The sequence below is a fragment of the Rhagoletis pomonella genome, unplaced genomic scaffold, assembly GCF_013731165.1.
Source record: "Rhagoletis pomonella isolate Grant_MI unplaced genomic scaffold, Rhpom_1.0 Rhpom_scaffold_00005, whole genome shotgun sequence".
NCBI classification, from domain to species: Eukaryota; Metazoa; Arthropoda; class Insecta; order Diptera; family Tephritidae; genus Rhagoletis; species Rhagoletis pomonella.
Genome location: NW_023458559.1, coordinates 50,565,392 through 50,585,609, shown reverse-complemented (window position 1 = coordinate 50,585,609; position 20,218 = coordinate 50,565,392). Strand labels below are relative to the sequence as shown.

The following is a 20,218-nucleotide window of genomic DNA, read 5'->3' as shown; positions in this document are numbered from 1 at the left end:
AAAAAGTATTCACTTTTTCGTATAAAATTTTCCTCACATGAAAATCATGCAGCTGTAAACTTTTTACAAATGTCTCAATTTTATATTTATTTTATAGTACATTAATTTATCAATTCAATTATGCTTGCAAACAAAATTACATTCCAGCCATCTATCAGTTCTTTCAAATAGGTCTTGTTGTTGTTGTTGTTTTAAGAGTAATTTTCTTGACCTAAAGCTTTATAAAATCAATTTGTTATTACAGTTGTTTGCGAGCATACGTGCTTACTGTATACAAATTTCCTTTTTTCAAAGAATTTTTGCTTCAAAGTCAGTTTGCGCTTAAATGTACGGAAAAGAAACGCACCCAAAACTATTAAACGAATTATGCATTTAGTCATGTGTACTTAATTGTAATGAAAGTGATTTACTTTCCATTTATATTTTTTTCTATTTTTCTTTTTTGTAATTGGTTTACAAAGTTTGAAGGTTTCCTTATCTATATTTATATATTTTTTTTATTCTTCTCGATTCTCTAAAACTAACTATAATTTAGTTTACGCTTTAACTCGATGCCATTAATAATATGATGATAACATATTAATAGTAAGTCATAGTAATTATAAAAAAAAAAACTTAAATGTTGTGATACAATTAAAAATACTAAATATAAAGTTTGTAAGTGTAATTGCTAAGCTTTCAACACTTTTTTACTCTACAACCACGCAACAACAATAAATACTGCCCAAACATTTAACCACCCATTTTACATATAAAATGAAACTCTTAAATGCAAGTTTGTTCGTTTTGTAGATGGTTATGTCGTCACATTCTCTTGCAATTGCCCAATGCAATGCCTTTTCAATTTCATATTGCAGTTATTGTTGTGTCACACTACTATATAAACAATTGTTGTGTGTTGTTTGATGTTGTGCCGCCAGCATTATCACCGTCGGCGTCAGTCAACCGCTGGGCCGTTGTGTCCATGACTGGTGTCTCCACCATCGGATAGATATATTCTCACAGCGGTCCTGCTTCACCTTGTTCGCGCTTTTGGCGACGCAACTTCTTGCTCCACAACTCGTGACAATCTTGCCAAGTAGGTAGCCGTGGTATAGCCATCCTGCGAAAGGAAAACGTTTATTACTATAACAGGGTATACTCATGCATCATTGCAACAAGTGACAAGTGATATTTTTATTAAAATCCGTGCTTTTGCCAGATATTGTTCTCTTATGCATTTCCTTTAAAATTTAAATTGTTTGTACACGTTTTCGGTACCTACAATTATAAACCTGCATTTTTCCTAAACTTACTCATCAGGATTTATATTCACGAGCCAAGGTGATTTAAGTGCTTCTTCAGCGGTAATACGACGATCCGGATCCAATTCCAGCATACGATCAAGCAAATCCAAAGCCGGCAGCGGCATGAATTCAAAATCCTCACGTAATCGTCGCCTATGCTGACGTTTTGGTTTGAATGTGTGGAAGAGTGGTAGTTTGATAACATTGGGCCAAACAGCCGGCACTGGCGTGCCACACACACGGGAAATCGTCTCCAGTTGTGGCATTTCTGCATTAGCTTGGAACAGTGGTCGTTTGACAAATAACTCTCCAAGTATACAACCACATGACCATACATCGATAGCTGGCCCATAACGTTCTTCGCCGAGTAGAAGCTCGGGTGGACGATACCACAGTGTTATCACTTTATTAGTGTAAGGTCGTTCACGATCCTCGGCATTGTAGAGTCGTGCCAAACCGAAATCGGCCAGTTTTACTTGTCCTCTGCAAAATGAATGATTTATTTTTAAATATAAATAGTTGTACGCTAGTGCCACTTACTTGTTGTTCATTAAAATATTTGAACATTTGATATCACGATGTAAAAAATTCTTTTTATGGCAGTAATTGAGGCCATCCATCAGTTGCTTCATAATACTCGCATTATTCTCTTCATTGAAATCGACCATGCCTGATTCTAGCAAGCCCATCAAATCATGATCCATATACTCGAAGACCAAATAAAATGAGCCTTTATCTTTGCGGAATTCTAAAGCATCTTGCTTGTCGGTGACTATTTCATGTAAGTTAACAATATTACGATGATTTAGCTGCCGTAATATTTTAATTTCCCGGACAGCTGTGATGGGAAAGCCTTCCTTTTCATGCTCCAAACGTACTTTCTTTAGCGCAACTAATTCGTCTGTATGATTATCACGCGCTTTATATACCTGAAAATGAAATATGATAATATACGTTTAAAAACAATTTCCTTTTTTTTTGTATCTACCTGCCCATAGGTGCCTTCGCCTATTTGTGCTATCATTACAAAAACGTCTACACATCGTTCGCCCCAATCGCGCACCTGATTGCGTGAATCGCGACGATTTAATATGACAGGACGCTTGCGTTTTGAGGATGTTGCATTAGCGCCGCTTTTGTTGCTACTAGACATTTTGCCATTACCAGCTGTGCCATCGTTTAACGCGCTATCCCTGAAATCTTTCACCGCACTCGCGCTGGTATTCGCTGTATCGAAATCTTCCGGGCTATTTATAACATCATCTTCATCGCCACTTAGCTCTTCCCCGCCCGGCACCATTGGCGGCATCGGCAAGTTGAGCAAGCTTTTATTGGCATTGGAGTTTGTAGCAGGTGTTGTTGGCGTAGGTGTAGTGGCGGCGGAGATGCTGTTGCTACTTGCTTTCTTAGCTGGAGAAGCAGTTGAGCTGGCGTACTCTGAGGGCGGAGAAGGTGTTGTTGCAACGGCTAAGTCAGCCGCGCTGATGCCCGGTGGCATGGGTAACGCAGTAAGACTTTTCGGTTTTGTCTTGATTGACGGGGGTGGGGCTACAGATTGACGATCTGTATCATCTATTGCGGTAACTTTGGCTTCATTAATCTTTGCGGTTTCACTAGTCGTGGCGTCCGTGTCGATGGCCTTCTCTTCCATCATTTTCGGCATGGGAATGTTAGTTACTTCTAGAAGCGGTTTGCTACCACTGCTCACGCCATTGGGTGCTGATACAATATTAGGGCCTGGGATTGAGGCGGATGTGCCGGTCTTTGCAATGGTGCTGTCAGAGGTGGATGACGTAAGGTCTGAATGTGCGATGACCTTCGACGTGCCGCTATCTATAGACGAACTATTCTCGTTTATTATGAGCGCACTATTGCTGTTACTGTTCTCCTCTTGACGCTCCAACAGAGCCTATGAAATAATAGGAAAAATAGAGTTAAAGTATTAGCCAATGGGATTCTCCACCGTTTCGGGCACTCACATCTATCGCCTTTTGACGCTTGTGCTTGTCTTTAACCAATTCAGCAAATAGACTGGTATCGCTAATCTTTTTACTATATTCAATACGCTTGAGCTTCAGGTCACGTGAGGTGGGTGACGTTGATGGTGAACGGGATCGCGAACGCGAACGTGATCGACTGCGTGACCGGGTGTAAGACCGCTTACTGCCTTCGCGACGACGGTGACTACGCGATGAGGAACGGTAACGCCGGTGCGATGAACGGGCGCTGATAGCCGATGCAGAAACTGGCGAAGGTGGTGAATCATAGTGTCGCGTTAAGGAGCGCGGTGACCGCGACCGCGAATAACGGTCTGTACCAGTTCCGCGTTTTGACGATCGTGAGCGATCTGGCGAAGTGGATGCCTCTTGAATATATTTGCTGCTATTGTGGCGATAACTGCTGCTAGTAGCACCGGTGCTGCGGTATGCTGATGATGATGCTGCGGTATACGCGGGGGATTGTTTGCTGCGTACGTTCAACATACTGGGACTCCTAGGGAACAAAACATAAAAATGTTAAATTATATTTAGAACACACTAAATCATATCATCGCAGTTAAATATTTCAAAGGTATTACCTTGAATAACGTCTTCCATATTTGTCCCTACTACTGCTGCCAAAGCGTTCATAGTCATGTGCTTTACGTAAACTATGCGTATTGGAACTATAGTGACGTGTGTGGTGTGTTTCGTACGCAGGCGTGCGACTATCAAAAGCTTTTCTGCGTTTATGTGGAGGTGTGGCTTGCTGATGATGATGATAGCGATCTAAAACATTGGCGAAAATAAGTTTGAAATTTTTGCAGCGTAAAAAAAGAAATGTCAACTTGTAATCACCTGGTGATACAGCCTTATATTTATGTACATCCATTCCACTGCCTCCGCGCGCACTATAATGATGACTGGACACACCACTTGCGCCAGCATTGCGATGATGATGATGATGTGCTGAGAGATGCTCTTCTTTTGGAGGACTGAGAGCATAACGTGAGCCACGAGTGGTTTGTCCTCGTTCAGCACTCCCGCTGACATACAGCGGAGGAGTATGCGGCGAAGTTGCAGCGGGAAAACGTGTTTTAGCGCTATTACGCGGAGGCGTGCGGTGACGCTGATTACTGACTGTGACTTGTAGACCAGATGCTGCTGCTGCAGCAGTGGAACCAGAACCTTTTGCTACCGCTGCTGTTGAAATACCTACAGCGGTCTTTTCAGCGTAATAACTATTACTGCTTCCGGGACGTATTGGCGGCGTATCTATCGACATGGGACTGCCTTCTTTGATGGGCGTGTACGATGAACCGACACCACTACCACCGGTATTACGATCTGGACTTTTGATTGCACTGTTGCCGACAATCTTTTCATGTGCACGATGTATTTTTGGAGAAGGAGTATAGTGGCGTACACTCTCAGCTGCTATAACAGCATCCAGATCATTGTCGGAAATAGACTCGATACTGGAATAAGATCGCGCCCGCTTCTTTCGTCGTTTTTTCGATTTCTTGCTTCTTTTGTGTTTTTTGTCTTTTTTGGCTTTTTTACGCTTTTGTCTCTTTAATTCAGCTTCAAATTCATCTGTGTCCATGGAGTCACTACTAGCCAATGCCGCTTCCCAGTCAGATACCTCTTCATCCAGTATTTTGCTGCTGCCGCTGTTCACACTATTCTTTTTTTGTTTCTTTGTTGACGGATTACCTTCATCCACGAGATGACGAGAAGACAATGCTGCTTTCGAGTCATTGGAGGCTGAAGCCAAAGCCTTGTCACCTTTGGCATTGACAGAGCTGCTTGCTGTCGTAGCACCACTGGTAGTTTTTGATCCGCGCACTGGTGAACCAAGAATTATGCGACGTACCCGATTTGGTGATAGATTGGAGAGATTATCAAGACTCTCATTGCGTTTTCGCCTGTGAAGAAAATGATAAATTTTTAGTTTAAAGGGACTTTACTGGCCACCAGTATCAAATTTATAGATTTGGGTTTCTACACCAACTTGTGCCTCAATTTATAGGAATTCTTTATTTTAATATCGCATTTACTTACCTAAAGGTATCATCGTCACTGCTCATATTATGAAGTTGTTGATCGCCTTTTGGGGGATTCGGTGGCGGCAGATGCGTCGTTCTCATATCCTTGCCTATATTAGAATTCGAAGCTTCAACTCTTTGCTTTCTTGTTATTTCATTACACTCTGTATTGATTTCCCCAGCTTCTGGATCTGAGAAATCTTCCGAACTTACGTCTGAGTATTCTACAATGGCATTCAAGGCATGTGTTTTTTTCGATGGTTGTTTAATTGTCAAACTTCCATCGCCCTCAGCGCCGTCATCGGCAGTGGTGGCGACGGATCGACTTCGTGGTGATGGGCTGCTGCTGCTACGGCTACGTCGCATATGACGCGTCAGAGAATTTTCACGCGAGCGTGAATGTTTACTTTTTTTCTTTTTAGACTTCTTGTGCTTTTTCAATAAACCATCATATTCACTGGTCATGAGAGCATGTGAAGTTCCGCCAATGGCGCTGCTGCGATCGCCTGCACTGACGTAGCGCGTGCTGCCACTGCTGCCGCAACCACCCCGATCTTTCTCCATAGCTCCTGGAGCCAAAAACGATTTACTCACGAACACGCACCTGTGCTATCCCGATCCTTTGAATTAAACGAAGTAATTGAATTTAAGTACAATAATTTCTGTTTTTAGATTGTTGGTTGTAATATTTCACTTCTTTTTGGCAATAGCAAAGACAAGACGCATGTAGTTAAGCTTTGACCTTTTCTCTTTTTTCATTGATATATCACCAACTTTAAATCACATCTTAGCTTTTTTTGTCACATCGGTTCCATGCAAAACGAGGAACTAGGGTACAATTTGTAAATTATTTTCCTTATTTTTTACAGTTTGTGAAATTTTCTGCAAGTTTCGCCGTCAACGATGTCGCCCCGATGAACTACACGCAGCAACAACAACACGGTAATAGAAATAAAATTTATCATTTGTCACTTTTTGCCCTGTGTTTTTTGAGGTTAGCTGCCAAAAGAAATAGAGCAACACTGAGAAATGTCAAGAAGAGCAAAAGCAATATTGCAACAAAAGTCATGAATCCAATTAAAAACGTATATTAAACCTCAAAAAATAGCAATGGAAAACTAAATACAATTACCTAGATACATGCATAGGTATTTAACAATAAGCATATACATAAATTTTGCAAATTTAATTAAAATGATATATAAACTAATCATCATCTCAAGCAAGCTTACCCGATAACATCCCTGAAGTTTAATCTGAGTGACAGTAGAAATCGTCCAGGCATGATTTGGCACAGCGGCAAAAGTTTCACAAAATCGGCGAGTTGAACCAGTTTTTTTTTCAATTTAAGAATTTTCAGATGAATTAAGATGAAATTCACGGTAAATATTGTCGAATAAAATTTTTTCGACCTGCGGTTTGACCATTTGGCCCGCTCGTCTACTTATTGGATGTCGTCTTTCGCTGCACTTGGTTTATTTGTTATTACATGTTTTACAAACTACCTGGGGTTTCTTTATTATAAAACACTTGTCATTTCACACACTTTCACCGCAATTAAACAATTTGGTAACAGCTTTGGAAAACTAACCTGGGCAATGCACAGACAGCTCCAGCAAAAATAGGTTTGCCAGTATGTGCAATACGTGGTGTTATCACATGTATGTTTGTATGTGGCGAAGGCGTGCGAAGGGCGCCTAGCGCTCCACTGGTATAGTATTCCCGTTCGATTTTATTTGCTTCCAATTTTTTTCCCAAAGGAAAAATTTGACGAGCTTGTGTGCAAATATGTTTCCTTATTTCAGTTTAATATAAATCTAATTTTTGGGGCTTAATAGCTTCATATTCAAAGTTACAAATGATCATATTCGCATACTAATTCTATAAAATGGCAATAAAATTATGGAAGCAGAATAAAGTGGAAAATTTTTTCTCAGCAGCGCCACAGAGCGATTGCGATTACGACAGCGAAATCTTTTTTTATGTGCTTCCAATTTTTTCCAAAAATTTATAGTCACTTTTTGCCCTGAAGTTTTTTGAAGAAGTAGAGCAACACTGACAAGTGTCAAATAGAGATGACGAGCGTCAATGATCCACTAACCTAACGTCTCCACACTAAATTTTATACTGCTAGCAATTGTATTCATTATATGTTAAGGTGTGTCTATTTTCCTGCCTATTAGTGCTCATTTACACACGGCGATTTTTGTTGCCGCAACTCGACGTTTGTAGGAGAGAGCGTGACGAGGAAAGGGGAGGGGCACCGAGTTGCTCGTGCTCGGGCAACACGCTTTGTGCTCTCGTTCGTCTGTGCAAATTGAACCGCTGTTCACAGCTGACAACAACAATTGCATACACACAAATCGCCGTGTGTAAATTAAACGAGCAACACCAAAAGGGAATGTGAAAAATCGCGTCGACAAAAGTTTCCGTGTATAAACACAGTCTTAGGATATTAGTTTGTTACTAAAATACTCTACCGGAATCGCTTACAACGACGTTACACGATCAATAGCTTGAAAGCAAGTTGCAATACCTTATTACTAACAACTTCTCACTTTTACGACTTGAGCGTCGTCTTCAATTTTTACTTTCGACTCATGAGGTAGCTTGAAAATGAAGTCAAACAGCTGATCACTGTTAGTCTGTTCCCGTAGTTGGGGATTTAGTCAAAAATAGCCAGGAAGATATTACTGCAGGTATTAATATGTGTACGGGAACGAGGCGAAAATTTTAAGTTGTTTCCTTGACGACAGCGTCTGGAAAGTAAAGTTGACTATTAATTGCTTGCACCCTTCGTCACAGCTGTCAATTGAAATGAATTTTTACAAAGAGTATGTATGATCAACTTGAAATCAAGGTCTTGATCGTGTAACCCCACAGTAAATGGCGAAGACGCAGGCGTGCTACATGAACATGAATTTGTAAAGTTGAGTGTAGCAAACTATATCTTTGCTGCTCTTTAATGCATCTTTTATTTAGTATTAAGATAATGAAAGTTATGCTGATTAATAAATAATGTTCATTATTTGAAGTTCTCGTGACATGCTGTGCTGTCATGCAAGTCCCAATCGAATTATGACATATTTGACAACGATTTGTTTAGTGAGCACAAGCTCTTTCTGACGTTGACATTCGAATTTAAAAGAAAGAAAAAATGCCAAAGGACGCTGGCAGGTGTGGGATCGGTATTTATTTACAAATTGTCTGCGTGAAACAATCCTTGCCCTTTTTAAAGCTTAGCAGAAATTAAAGACTTATTGATTGTGGGTGAATAAAAGTATATCAATAATGTCTACACACATTGGACTAGGCGAAAGTATTGAGGTGTGCGTTGGAATTTGTGCAAAATTTAAGGTCTTATTCAAGTGACGCTAAATTTTTGATTACGATTTTTTTCATTTAGGACTATGAAGTGCTCCATTTACTTGGCAAAGGTGGCTTCGCCAGTGTGTATAAGGCGCGTTCTACGCGTACAAACGAAATGGTGGCTATCAAAATGGTAAATATAAATAAATAAATGGTTTTGAACTGGCTAACCCGGATAATGGATTTTAGATTGACAAACAGCTTATACAGCGTGCTGGATTAGCCAATCGTGTGCGGCAGGAAGTGGAAATACACTCGCGTCTTAAACATCCCTCTGTTTTGGAGCTGTACACATTCTTTCAAGATGAAAATTATGTATATTTAGTATTGGAGTTGGCCCATAATGGTGAATTGAATCGTTATATGAAACAACAGATGGGGCGATCCATGACAGAAGAGGAAGCGGCCAGTATATTGCGACAGGTTGTCTCCGGTTTGCTATATTTGCATTCCCATCAGATAATGCACCGAGACATATCCCTATCGAATTTATTACTCAGTAAGGATATGCATGTTAAAATCGCCGATTTTGGATTAGCAACTCAGTTAAAGAGGCCAGATGAGAAGCACATGACTATGTGTGGTAAGTAACAGAATATAGATCCCAAATAATTCAGACTAATATATTACTTTATGTTTAATGCAGGCACACCCAATTATATATCACCAGAGGTGGTAACCCGAGCAACACATGGTCTGCCCGCGGATGTGTGGGGCCTCGGTTGTATGTTCTACACATTATTAGCGGGTCATCCACCCTTTGACACTGATGCTGTGCAGTCCACACTTACAAAAGTAGTAAAATCAGATTTTCAAATGCCCCAACATCTATCGTACGATGCACAGGATCTAATTGAACGTTTATTAAAGAAAAATCCGAGTGAGCGAATAACACTGGAACAAGTGCTGCAACACCCATTCATGGTACGTCGTGAACAACGGTATGGCACAGCTGCCGGTTCAGCTGCTGATAATAACAAAATTCAAAATAACAACTGCATATCAACAAATCAACAGAAATATTACCAGCACCAGCAAAGTGCTGCGAGCTGTGACAGCGGTATTATAACCTTCGCCAGCAGTAACTCCAGTTCATCTCGTACAGCTGCACTTCAACGTTCACGTTCGATGGAAAAGTATCCCACACGTGGCGCTCTGGAACGCATACATGAACATCATCCACAACATCAATATCAAGCAGATTTTACGCCACTCAAAGCAGCACATTCTTACAATTCCTTGGGTAGTGGTTTCATGGAACCACATGAACCACGTCCAGTTCATACATCAACACCTCAAAGTGATAGCATGGAACTTGATTGGCAGTCTAATGGCTCGTCTAAATACAAGAATTTGCCGTCAACTCCGAACTATTCTATAACTAATCATTTTCCTCTCCCCAAGCCAGTAGTTGAGAACAATGAAACTAATTTTACGACTGGTGGCACTGACTATCTTCCGCAAAATGCAAAACATCCGGGGGGACGTGAAAAATTGGTACATTATTCTAATGTCGCAGAAATTCCAGAGCAAAAAAACACAGACGAGCGTTTGAGCGTGCCACCATTGAATACTGACCGTCTTTTACCGACACGGTACAAAACTAAAAATGCAATTATGAGTATTCTATCGGGGGGTGAAGTGGCCATAGAATTCATTAAGTATAAAAGTCGTTTACGTGAAGAGCGCATAACCGATGTATGCTGGATTTCACAAAATGGCTTGCGTATTACAATTTACCAGCCAGATCCGGGAAGGTAAGGATGTAAACAGGTTACATATATTTGATTAATTCTAATACTTTTTTTGTAGAGGCCTTCCAATAAGTGAAGAACCGCCACCTATGTTAACAGGTGATTCGTCAACTGTTTACACATACAACAATTTACCCAGCAAACATTGGAAGAAGTACATCTATGCTTCGAGATTTGTTAATTTGGTTAAAGCAAAAACACCCAAAGTAACATTTTTTAGCGCACAAGCAAAGTGCCATCTGATGGAGAGTATGGAAGATTTTGAGGTATTTTTCTATACTGGCGCCAAGGTGACAAAATCGCCGACACAGGGTTTACGCGTCTATGATAAACATGGTCGTCTGTTGCAAAATGACGAAGAATCAGTGGCACGCAATTTATTGCAGCACCAAGAAGAATGCCTGAAGCATTGTCAGGCGATTTGTAGTGCATTGCAGCTGGTACAGACAAGTGGAAATTGTTGTTTCCCAGCTGTGGTGGGTAGGCGACCCAGTGAATTGGACGTTATGCAAGGACAGTGTATCACAACTGCAATGCGGGACACAACGAATTTGATTTACCTAACGCCAAAGTCGCAACAGGTGGGTGCTGGAGTGGATTTGGTAAAAACATTTAATAGCTAATGGCTTGGGTTGCCATTTACTTTAACAGTGGCTTACGTGGAAAGAATTTGTGAACAGTTTAACTTTTTTATTTTTGCTTGTTTAGGGCAGCATCAACTTCTCAATTGACACTATGTCTTTAGGATTACGCAGCGGCAGCAACTTTAGCAATGCATCATCGCAACAATCAATGGGTTTGCAACAGCAGCAGCAACAAGAGCAAATAATGGCAGCACAACCCAATGTACCGATACGAAAAATAAATATACCCGGAATCGGTATCGCCACAGAGGTGAGTACAAACGTGACCACACAGTACTGAAATTTAAATTTTAACCTTTCTTTTTCCACTCACACAAGCTATCGCATGGTATTATACAAATACAATACCCAGATGGAGGTCATGTCTCCGTGATACCTGCTAACCAAGGTGGTGGCATCACTTTCACACAAACGAGTGGTTTGTCCACGCACTTTAGCACGCAAGACGATCTGCCATTTGTGGTAAGAGAGAAATTAGCACACTTACCGCAAGTAGAGCGGCAGCTGAAGCAGGCGCCCCTATTGAGCTCAAACGGGCGCTACGGGCAACCCAAGCAACAAAATTATGCCCACGAACGTATGCAAGTAGTTACGACCCTACGCACTCCAAATGCCTGCGCTAAATACAGCACCACCACCACCGCCGCCGCCAGAGACACGCAGCAGCATGTCATGAAATATTTTCGCTAGTGCGTTGAGTATGGTGTGTGTGGGCGTGTAAGAATAGGGCGTGCGGAAGTTTCTTATTTTAAAATTAATTTATTTGTAACAAACTAAAATGATTTTTTTTTATAGAAATAGGTATTTTCTATTGTTCATACTTGATTACAATTAATGTATCTATGTATATTTGATAAACTTGAATTGAATTAAAGGTAAAATATACTGTTTATACTGCTTTTAAATTTTGTGAAATTGTGCTGTACACATTAAAATTTTCAAAGTGGTGGTATAACCAGATTTTGGTAATTTTTTTTTTATTGGCGACAAGATATAGCACATTTAAAAATATTAGAGATGTAATTCAAAATTAAATTTTTGTAGGTTTCATCATACAGTTAATAAGCTTGATAAGGAGGATATGTTTAAATTTTGAAATAATTCTGTATATGGTATATATTTCTGTATACATAAGTATGTATGGATGTATGTGACATACACCGTAGCATTTAGCATTAGCTGCATTTGTTTTCCCACAAATTCACTTGAAAGATGGGCATAATGATAAAAAAGCTAACATATCAAATCCACTTGTTAGCTTTAAAATCGTTTTTCTCGAAAACGTATTTACGAAGCGTGGGTCCCTTTTAACTTTCCCTTTTACATACATAGTATATACATAACTATAAAATAAAATACAGACACTTTATTTACTTAAATGTTGAAGTTTATTGTAGATTATTTGCTTTTTACATTACATAAAATGTGAGTGAATCTATGAACTAGAGTACAATAGTAGCTTAGTTTAGATATATATAAATTTTTATTGCATAATTGTATGTTATTTTATTTTATTTTAAATAGATGTATGTACATATCGCACCTTAAATAATAAAAAGAGTTAATTCAAAATTTTAATTATGTGGGAAAATACAATCAAAGTTTAGCTGGTATACAAACAACCATTTTTGGAGAGTTATCTGTTTAACTGAACATATTCTCCTTATTATTCTTAACAATTGTACAAGAAAAGCTCCAAAAACGTAAATTTTGAATTAATTCCCTTTATTATTATACGGTCGATATGAGCGTAGCAAATTTCATCTATTTTATTTGATTTATTCATATTATTTTACAATCGGATCATTTCACTTAAAAATCGATGAAATAAATTGTACTGTTTTGAAAGAAAAATAATCAGCAATTTAATTTACTTACTTAAACTCCGTTATTATATATTTTTGTATGCGATGTTTTGCCAAAAATAACAATTTGTTTAGAAAAATATGGGAACACAGGCTACTGAAAAACGAAAAAATGGTTTACAGGCTAACCTAATATTCGCGGCTTGCGTTTTGGTACGCATGCCGTCGAATTTGTTTTTTTGCGTCACCCGAAATTGACTTGCATGCGTTTGCATTTGATTTCATTGAGCGAAACGTCAAATCAAAATGTCACGCAGAACAAAAATTGGAAATTGAGTTAGCTTCATACGCACGCCGTTCAATTTAGGTTGATCTCATACAAGTTGCATGTGCATGAGAAATTTTTGACAATAAATTGGCGGCGTGCGTGAATATTAGGTTAGCCTGTTAGTTATTGAAAATAACAAAAATTTAAATAATTTTTAAAATTTAGTAAACACATACATGCAGTTTCGCTCATTTTCAAGTATATCTTTTTTTGTATTTCGCATATTTATTAACTTAACTCTCCTAATATCACTATTATTTACACGTATTAGATAGCAGTAAAATATATATATTTTTTGATTTTTCGAATCGATCGAAAAGTGTATAATTTTATATCTTCAAAAATCGGCAGTATGACAGTGGCAGTACAATATTGAAAAAAGAAAGTTATACATACTACATATGTATGTACATATATATGTATGTAAAATAATACATATGTAATAGAAAAGAGAGTGAGTTAATTAGTTGTTTACATTCTATAATTTATTGCTTTTGAACATTTAATACGTAGCTAGTTCATTGAATTTTTTATTTTATTTCTAACCGACTTCAAAAAAAGGAGGAGGCTTTCAATTCAGCGAAATACTTTTTTGGATTTTGGACCACGTTAAAATTTATATTTCGTGCTATCTGTTAAAAGTAAAAATGAATCAAAATAATAAAGAAATTGCTCTGTGCAGCTCCATGTTGATTGCAATCGCTTTAATTAACAAAAAACGTAAAAATGAAAAATCAAGGAAGCGTAGGTCTCTGTGGAGCGAAAAGTGGCTATTGCGTGGTGTTTTTTGCTTGAAAATTACTTTAAATTTTTTTCGATGTGTTAATTTCACAAAATTAAGTTAAGTGAAAAATTATTTTTTTTATTTGAATGTGTTATGAAAACTGACAGAGGGGAAAAACATGTTTCACTTAAATTGCTAGTGAAATGGGCAGTTAATGTATGTACATTAGCGTGTCACACAAAAAAAGTCGCAGTTTTCCATCGGAATTATAAAATTTATTATAATTAAAAACTTCGGCCAAAATATTTCCGAAAAATATTAAGATTTACGTGCGCTGGACCAATTTGAAAATACCTTCAAAAAAATCGAGTTCCTTTTATATGTAAATAACATTAGTTTTTAAATGTATTTTTTCCAATAAGTCGCCCCTGATGATAGCAGAGTTTAAGCTTAAAAGGTCTGAGTACACATGATTGAACACTTTTTTGACGGAATCAAAATAATCGGCTTTTTCTCAATTTGTTTTTGGTTTGCCTGTCAATGGGAACGATTTATTCACATGGAATTAGCGATAAGGCTGAATGAGATTTCTGAAGTTGTTTCAAAATCGGTTCAGCTCGCGTAAATCTTAATATTTTTCCGAAATCTTAAAATATAAAAAATTTTATAATTCCCATGGAAAACATAGCCATTTTTTTTGTATTGAGATTGGTGCACCTTCATGTAGATTTGATATACATACATAAATCCCATTTCTTTATTTCGAAGTGTAGTGGGATTCTGAAAATTCGCTGCTCTTAATTTTCGTCTCCGGAATTCTTTCAAAGGTAATCGGCGGTGCCCAAAAGTATGCAACATGAAGAAGTAAGAGATTCAATATGTAATCAGCCAAATCTGGCAGTATGAGGGGCATGTAACTAGATTTTGCATGTTGTTAGGCGCGCCTGCTATTCTTTTCCATATTTTTGGCGATCAAAATTAGCGATAGCGAATGTTGGAATCCGGCTGCAGCTAGCTAGTGATTAACATAAGTGAGATCAATATTGACAATTTAAAACACTATACCCTTGGTTCAGCTTGACAATCAGTAATAGTCTTGATCAAAAACTGAGAGCTCCAGGAGCCCTTTTTACACACTTTCGTATAAAAAAACACTTATGTATATTAAGCTTTTACTGGTCATTCAAGCAGTAATTCCGAATTTGTAGAAATGTTATAACAAATTTCCTCTGTAAAGCTTTGGATTACCTAGACCATTGTGGGACTATTAGGAAGACCAGTACCGTCTCGGCTCTCGAGAATGGATTTACCAAAAAATTAGAATGATTTTTTCAGGGGCCCGTGCATCACAATTGGTTCTTCGTGATCGCTTTCTTTAAGAGGTCTACTGTTTTAGGTCCACGTAGGTTATTTCACTCGATTATGAGCTCTAAGTGTGTGAGAGCCAGACTACTGGGACAACGCGATCTGAACAAATCTGGAATACAAAACCTCGAATTGTTAGAAATTTGGATACTAAAGCGCAGGGTTGGTGTGGGCAATGAGATCTTGCCGATCAGATTTCTTTCCTACTGACCGCTATATAACATACAATATATTTATAGCTGTAGAACGACGAAAAATCGAGCTCCCATCTGCCAAAATTCGCGATCATTCCCAGATGTGAGTATTCGCTATAGCTAGGCAGGTTCTGCAATTCACTTTCGAGTGAACTTCAATCCAATTCGATTTTAATTCAAATTGACAGGGGTTGAAATTTACTCGGAAATGGATTGCAGAACTCGCCTGAGTACTTCGGGACGATTGCGTCACCTTCTTTTCAGATATCCAGGAGGTACTTTTGCTGCTTACGTCTTTCACAGGTAATTAAGGAACTTAAGACCCTATTTAATAGCGTCTGCACCCACATTTACATAGATATATCACACTAGGTGCCTGGTTGTCGTAACATACAAAAAAATGACGTCGCCAATGAGTTAGCCAGAGAGTTTATTTGATGTCTTAAAGTGAAACGAAAGCAACGATCCTTAATAGCGTACGACATGGGGTTGAAGGATAGCAAAACTCTCCACATCCTGTAATTCTTCAGCGAACCAATTCTGGCAATGTTTTTCAGGCTGAAGTCTTTGCTGGTAGAGCGGCGTGTGATGTAGTTTTAGCTCCACTACGAACCAGCACAAGCATGGCGTTGCTCTGATCTGGGTGATAGGTCACAGGAAAATTCATGACAGCGAAGGCATTCAGCACACGGCAAGTTCTATTATAGGGGAGGCATAATTTTGCAGCATTTTTTCCTTGGGATCTATGCCCCGTAATGGTTGCTACTATTCTGAATACTGCTGGTTTCGTCCTGTTATATTCAGACCCCAGAGTTCCCATGACATCTTGGTGGTCTGTATAACTGACCACCTTTTTGTAGTCGGTCAAGGAAATGGCGATTAATTTCTTTTCGTATTATCACAGTGCTACTCTTTTAGATTCATCCAACAGGCTACTATAAAGTTAATTCATCAGCCCTTTTTCTGACTTCGATGTTCTTATATTTCGAACCCGGGCAAGAGTGACACATCAACAGTAATTTTATTTTGATTTCCTTGACCAGCTTATATTTAGTACCCGAAGATGTTATTGCTAATAGTGACTCTATTACCTAAGCGGGATAGACGGAGAATGCAATAGATAAAAATATTTATATGGATGGTTAAATCTATAACGATATCATTATTAACATTGTTTGACAAAAAATACACCCCGTGTCATAATTATAGGCGCACCACATATTGAAGCATTTTAACAATTTATTTTATTTTTTTTTTCGGTAGAATGGCTGACTTCCAAAACGTATCAATACAATGTTTGGATACTGTTATACTGCGGAATTGGAATTTAAACTGTTTGTGTATGCAGAGTTGCGCACTGTACAACTATATTAAATATTCAATATAGCAATGACAAATTTTTCAGAATTTTCCATTTTTAACACACCAATGGTGACCAATAACAAACAAAGCATCAACTTTGTTTCTGATGCGCTGATTGCTCTAACGATGCGTTTCGATAACTTTTCAGATGCGTTTTGGAAAAGTATGCATTGTCAATATTTTGTAGTTCGGCGTGATGGAATATTATACTTTATACGTATGTAAAGCAATCGACATTTTGGAAGTCAGCCTATGTTCGAAAAAAAATTGCCAAAAATTAACGGTAAGTCCTAGCTCCTTCCAACTTGCACTTTGCTATGGGCTTCAAAACTGAATACTCAAAATTTGTCTAACATATTTAATTAAGAAGCTAGACATTTTAAAGAAAGTTGATTGATTTTTAACCGACTTCCAGAAAAGGAGGAGGTTATCAGTTCGTCGAAATAATTTTTTTTTTTTGTTTTTTTTTTTTTATGTATGTTACCGCATAACTTTGGACCACGTCAACCGATTTCGATAATTCGGAAAGGTAGTGTCTCAGAGGTGGTCCCATACTAATATGGTTGAGATCCGATCAGTGGATCATGAGATATATATATATATTTTTTTTTATATGGGAGTTGAAGTCGGTTTTTTTTTGCTAAAAATTACTTGTTTTTTAACTATTGCACCAAATTTGAAACTTATATTTATACTAAATATATTTTTATAAAAAAATAACTAAAATTGAATAACAAAAAAATAAATTGTTAAAACTTGCCAATATGGAGTGCGCTCATAATTATTACACGGGGTGTATGTATATAGATAAGATTATCGGCGAATATTTTGATAGTTTTGTGCATAAGTGTATCGATAATGTGATCGATAAATAGTCTATAGTGATATAAACCTGTCGCGTAGACTGTGGTGGCGATTTTAAATCGTAAAATCACGGGAGTTACAATACCATAGAATGCATACGCACATAAGACCGTACCAGAAAAAAAGTTCGTCGTACACCAAAGCAATTTCGATTTATTTTAAGATATAACTATATGTGCCCTTGTCTCGAGGTGAAATTTTTTGTACCAGAGCTCAGTTTTTATCAGCCTAAAGACCACTCTAATGCCAGAAAACTAAGACCCGCCAAAAATTATGAAACTTTGGCTAAGGAAGTATGTATTTCGATTTTTTTTTTGTCTCGAGACAATTTGGAAAAAAAAATATTTTGCCGAACGTTCAGGTCGCATTTTACTTTTTTCCTCATATCATATCTTCAGCATTTTCACTCGGAGCCTAAAGTATGAGATATCAATATTCTTGTTCTTAAGTTCATTGATCACAGGCACATACCCCGTTCTACATAGTAGTAACGCACCACCATAATGTCAGCAAGTTAAAGCCCGCCAAAAATCATGAAACTTTTTCTTAAGAAGTTTTTTGATTATTCCAGTAGAATTATATATTAAAAGAAAAATATTGCCGAATGAAAAACTCAATGTAAAAAAGTGACACCTGAGTATCGACGGCAGGGTGGAAGACCGACCTATCTCGACAGCCGGTTTGAAAACGCCCTATCTCATAAAACTTTTTAAGCACAGCCAACTTCAGAATTTGTCTGATGAACGCCCTATTTCAGAATTCGATGGAAAAGCGCCCTATCTCAGAATTTGGTTCAAAAATGCCATATCTCAACTGAAAATATATTGAAACGAGTAACAAGGTCTAAGTTCGGGCGGAGCCAAACATTAAATACCCGTCGGAAGTATTCAATATTCACATATTGGGTATAAGCGTGCGGGGCCACGCCCATTTTCCAAAATTTTATCATACGCGTAATTTTTGCTAAAGAATTATTGCAAATATCAATTTTTAATACATTAGCTTCAGTATTTACTGATTTATCGAAGATTTCGTACTTCTCCAAATTACCGTTATATGGGATGTGGGCGTGGTTATTGTCCGATTTTAAAAATTTCCAGCCGTTTGGTGTGCCGTACCAAGGCCAACAACTGTACTAGGTTTGGGAGAAATGAGTGGAGCGGTTACCAAGTTATAAACAGTGGGCGTGGTTACGCGCATTTTCCGAAAATTTATAATATTATTATTTTCCGTCTAAAAATCATTGTAAATATAAATTTTCAATATCAACCGTCCTACGGCGAAAAGAAGTAAACACACCAAGTTTCGTTAAGATATCTGCACAGACGGACAGACGGACGGACGGACGGACAGACAGTCACCACTTTATCGATTTCTTTTTTCATTCTGATCATACATATGCCTATATCTATCTCAATTCGTTTTGGCTGTTACAAACAACCGTTATGTGAACAAAGTTATAATACCCTTGTGCACAGGTGCGCTCGGGTATAAATATGTTAAGATAGGACGTTTTTGAATCGGCAGCTGAGATAGGCTGATCTTCCACTCAGCCGTCGATATGTATGTACATAGCTTTAGCAAAAAAAAAAAAAAAATTGCTTCTAAATTGCTTGGAAAAATACTTGAGACCCAAGGTGCATGGCGAACTTTTTTTTGCTTGTTTGTAAGGTGGTATGGTCTTCTACACATGCATCTCTGTGATTCATTATTTGCCATTAAATTTGAATGTATTTGTATCGAGGCAGCTCCTCCTAAGTATATATACATACATATTTTAAATGTAAGCATACGCCTCTTAATAAATCTAATACATATTTGATTGCATTGATTACCTGTTACGTACATATTGCTTTTCTTTACACACAAAAATAAAAAATAAAATAAAAGAAAATTTTTAAGAGATTAAATACTATTTACTGGTTCCAACTACTTACGCACATCAATTACTTAAATGTTTAATATTTTTACATACATAAATCTATATGAATACATTTGTATATACAAAATTTATTTCAAGTTTATGTACTCTTTCTTCAATAATTACTATTTTGCTAATATTTTAACTAATCGTTGATTTGATATGCTAATTTGCTTGCATTGCATATTTTACCAATTTTTTGTAACTATGTTGTATGTATGTATGTATGAAGATATTACTAAGTATGAATGTGGACTTTTGCATTTTGTATTTTGCAAGCAAGCGCACCTTGGCAATTTATATAATAAATACATTTTCAAAATTATACACACATATGCGCACATATTTCATATACATATGCAGGTATTGAAAACAATTAATTTTAAATTGAATGCAATTTATTGCTTGCTTTTTGTTTTGGCAAAATTTTCAATACAACTTTTGGGCGCAATTTAGATTTGTTTTTGCTTTTTAAACTTTTTTGTTCTTTTGTTTTTATTTTCTATGCAAATTCAGAAGAATTCATTTTGAGCATAAAACTATCGATTGTACATTGCTATTGAGTGTATGTGTGT

General features: G+C 37.6%; 2 protein-coding genes across 4 annotated transcripts; one reads left to right on the top strand and one right to left on the bottom strand.

Moving 5' to 3' along the window:
* Positions 1-6: 6 nt before the first annotated feature.
* On the bottom strand, positions 7-6,119 carry LOC118739148 (cyclin-dependent kinase 12-like). Of its 2 annotated transcripts, XM_036470322.1 has the most exons (9): positions 5,918-6,119; positions 5,330-5,537; positions 4,124-5,193; positions 3,865-4,054; positions 3,266-3,779; positions 2,275-3,195; positions 1,827-2,215; positions 1,296-1,769; positions 7-1,102 (listed from the first exon to the last, which is right to left on the bottom strand). In XM_036470322.1, exons 2-9 carry the CDS (start codon positions 5,413-5,415, stop codon positions 1,000-1,002), a joined length of 3,747 nt encoding a protein of 1,248 aa, XP_036326215.1. In that variant the 5' UTR covers positions 5,416-5,537; positions 5,918-6,119; the 3' UTR covers positions 7-999. The 2 variants fall into 2 exon arrangements, with proteins under 2 accessions (XP_036326215.1, XP_036326214.1); XM_036470321.1 differs by having other exon boundaries at positions 5,330-6,119.
* Positions 6,120-6,304: 185 nt separating this feature from the next.
* Positions 6,305-12,039, top strand: LOC118739149 (serine/threonine-protein kinase PLK4-like). Of its 2 annotated transcripts, XM_036470324.1 has the most exons (8): positions 6,305-6,461; positions 6,537-6,695; positions 8,720-8,815; positions 8,872-9,265; positions 9,329-10,439; positions 10,495-11,017; positions 11,145-11,330; positions 11,399-12,039. In XM_036470324.1, exons 2-8 carry the CDS (start codon positions 6,684-6,686, stop codon positions 11,768-11,770), a joined length of 2,694 nt encoding a protein of 897 aa, XP_036326217.1. In that variant the 5' UTR covers positions 6,305-6,461; positions 6,537-6,683; the 3' UTR covers positions 11,771-12,039. The 2 variants fall into 2 exon arrangements, with proteins under 2 accessions (XP_036326217.1, XP_036326216.1); XM_036470323.1 differs by lacking the exons at positions 6,305-6,461; positions 6,537-6,695 and adding an exon at positions 8,435-8,640.
* The last annotated feature ends 8,179 nt before the right edge of the window (positions 12,040-20,218 follow it).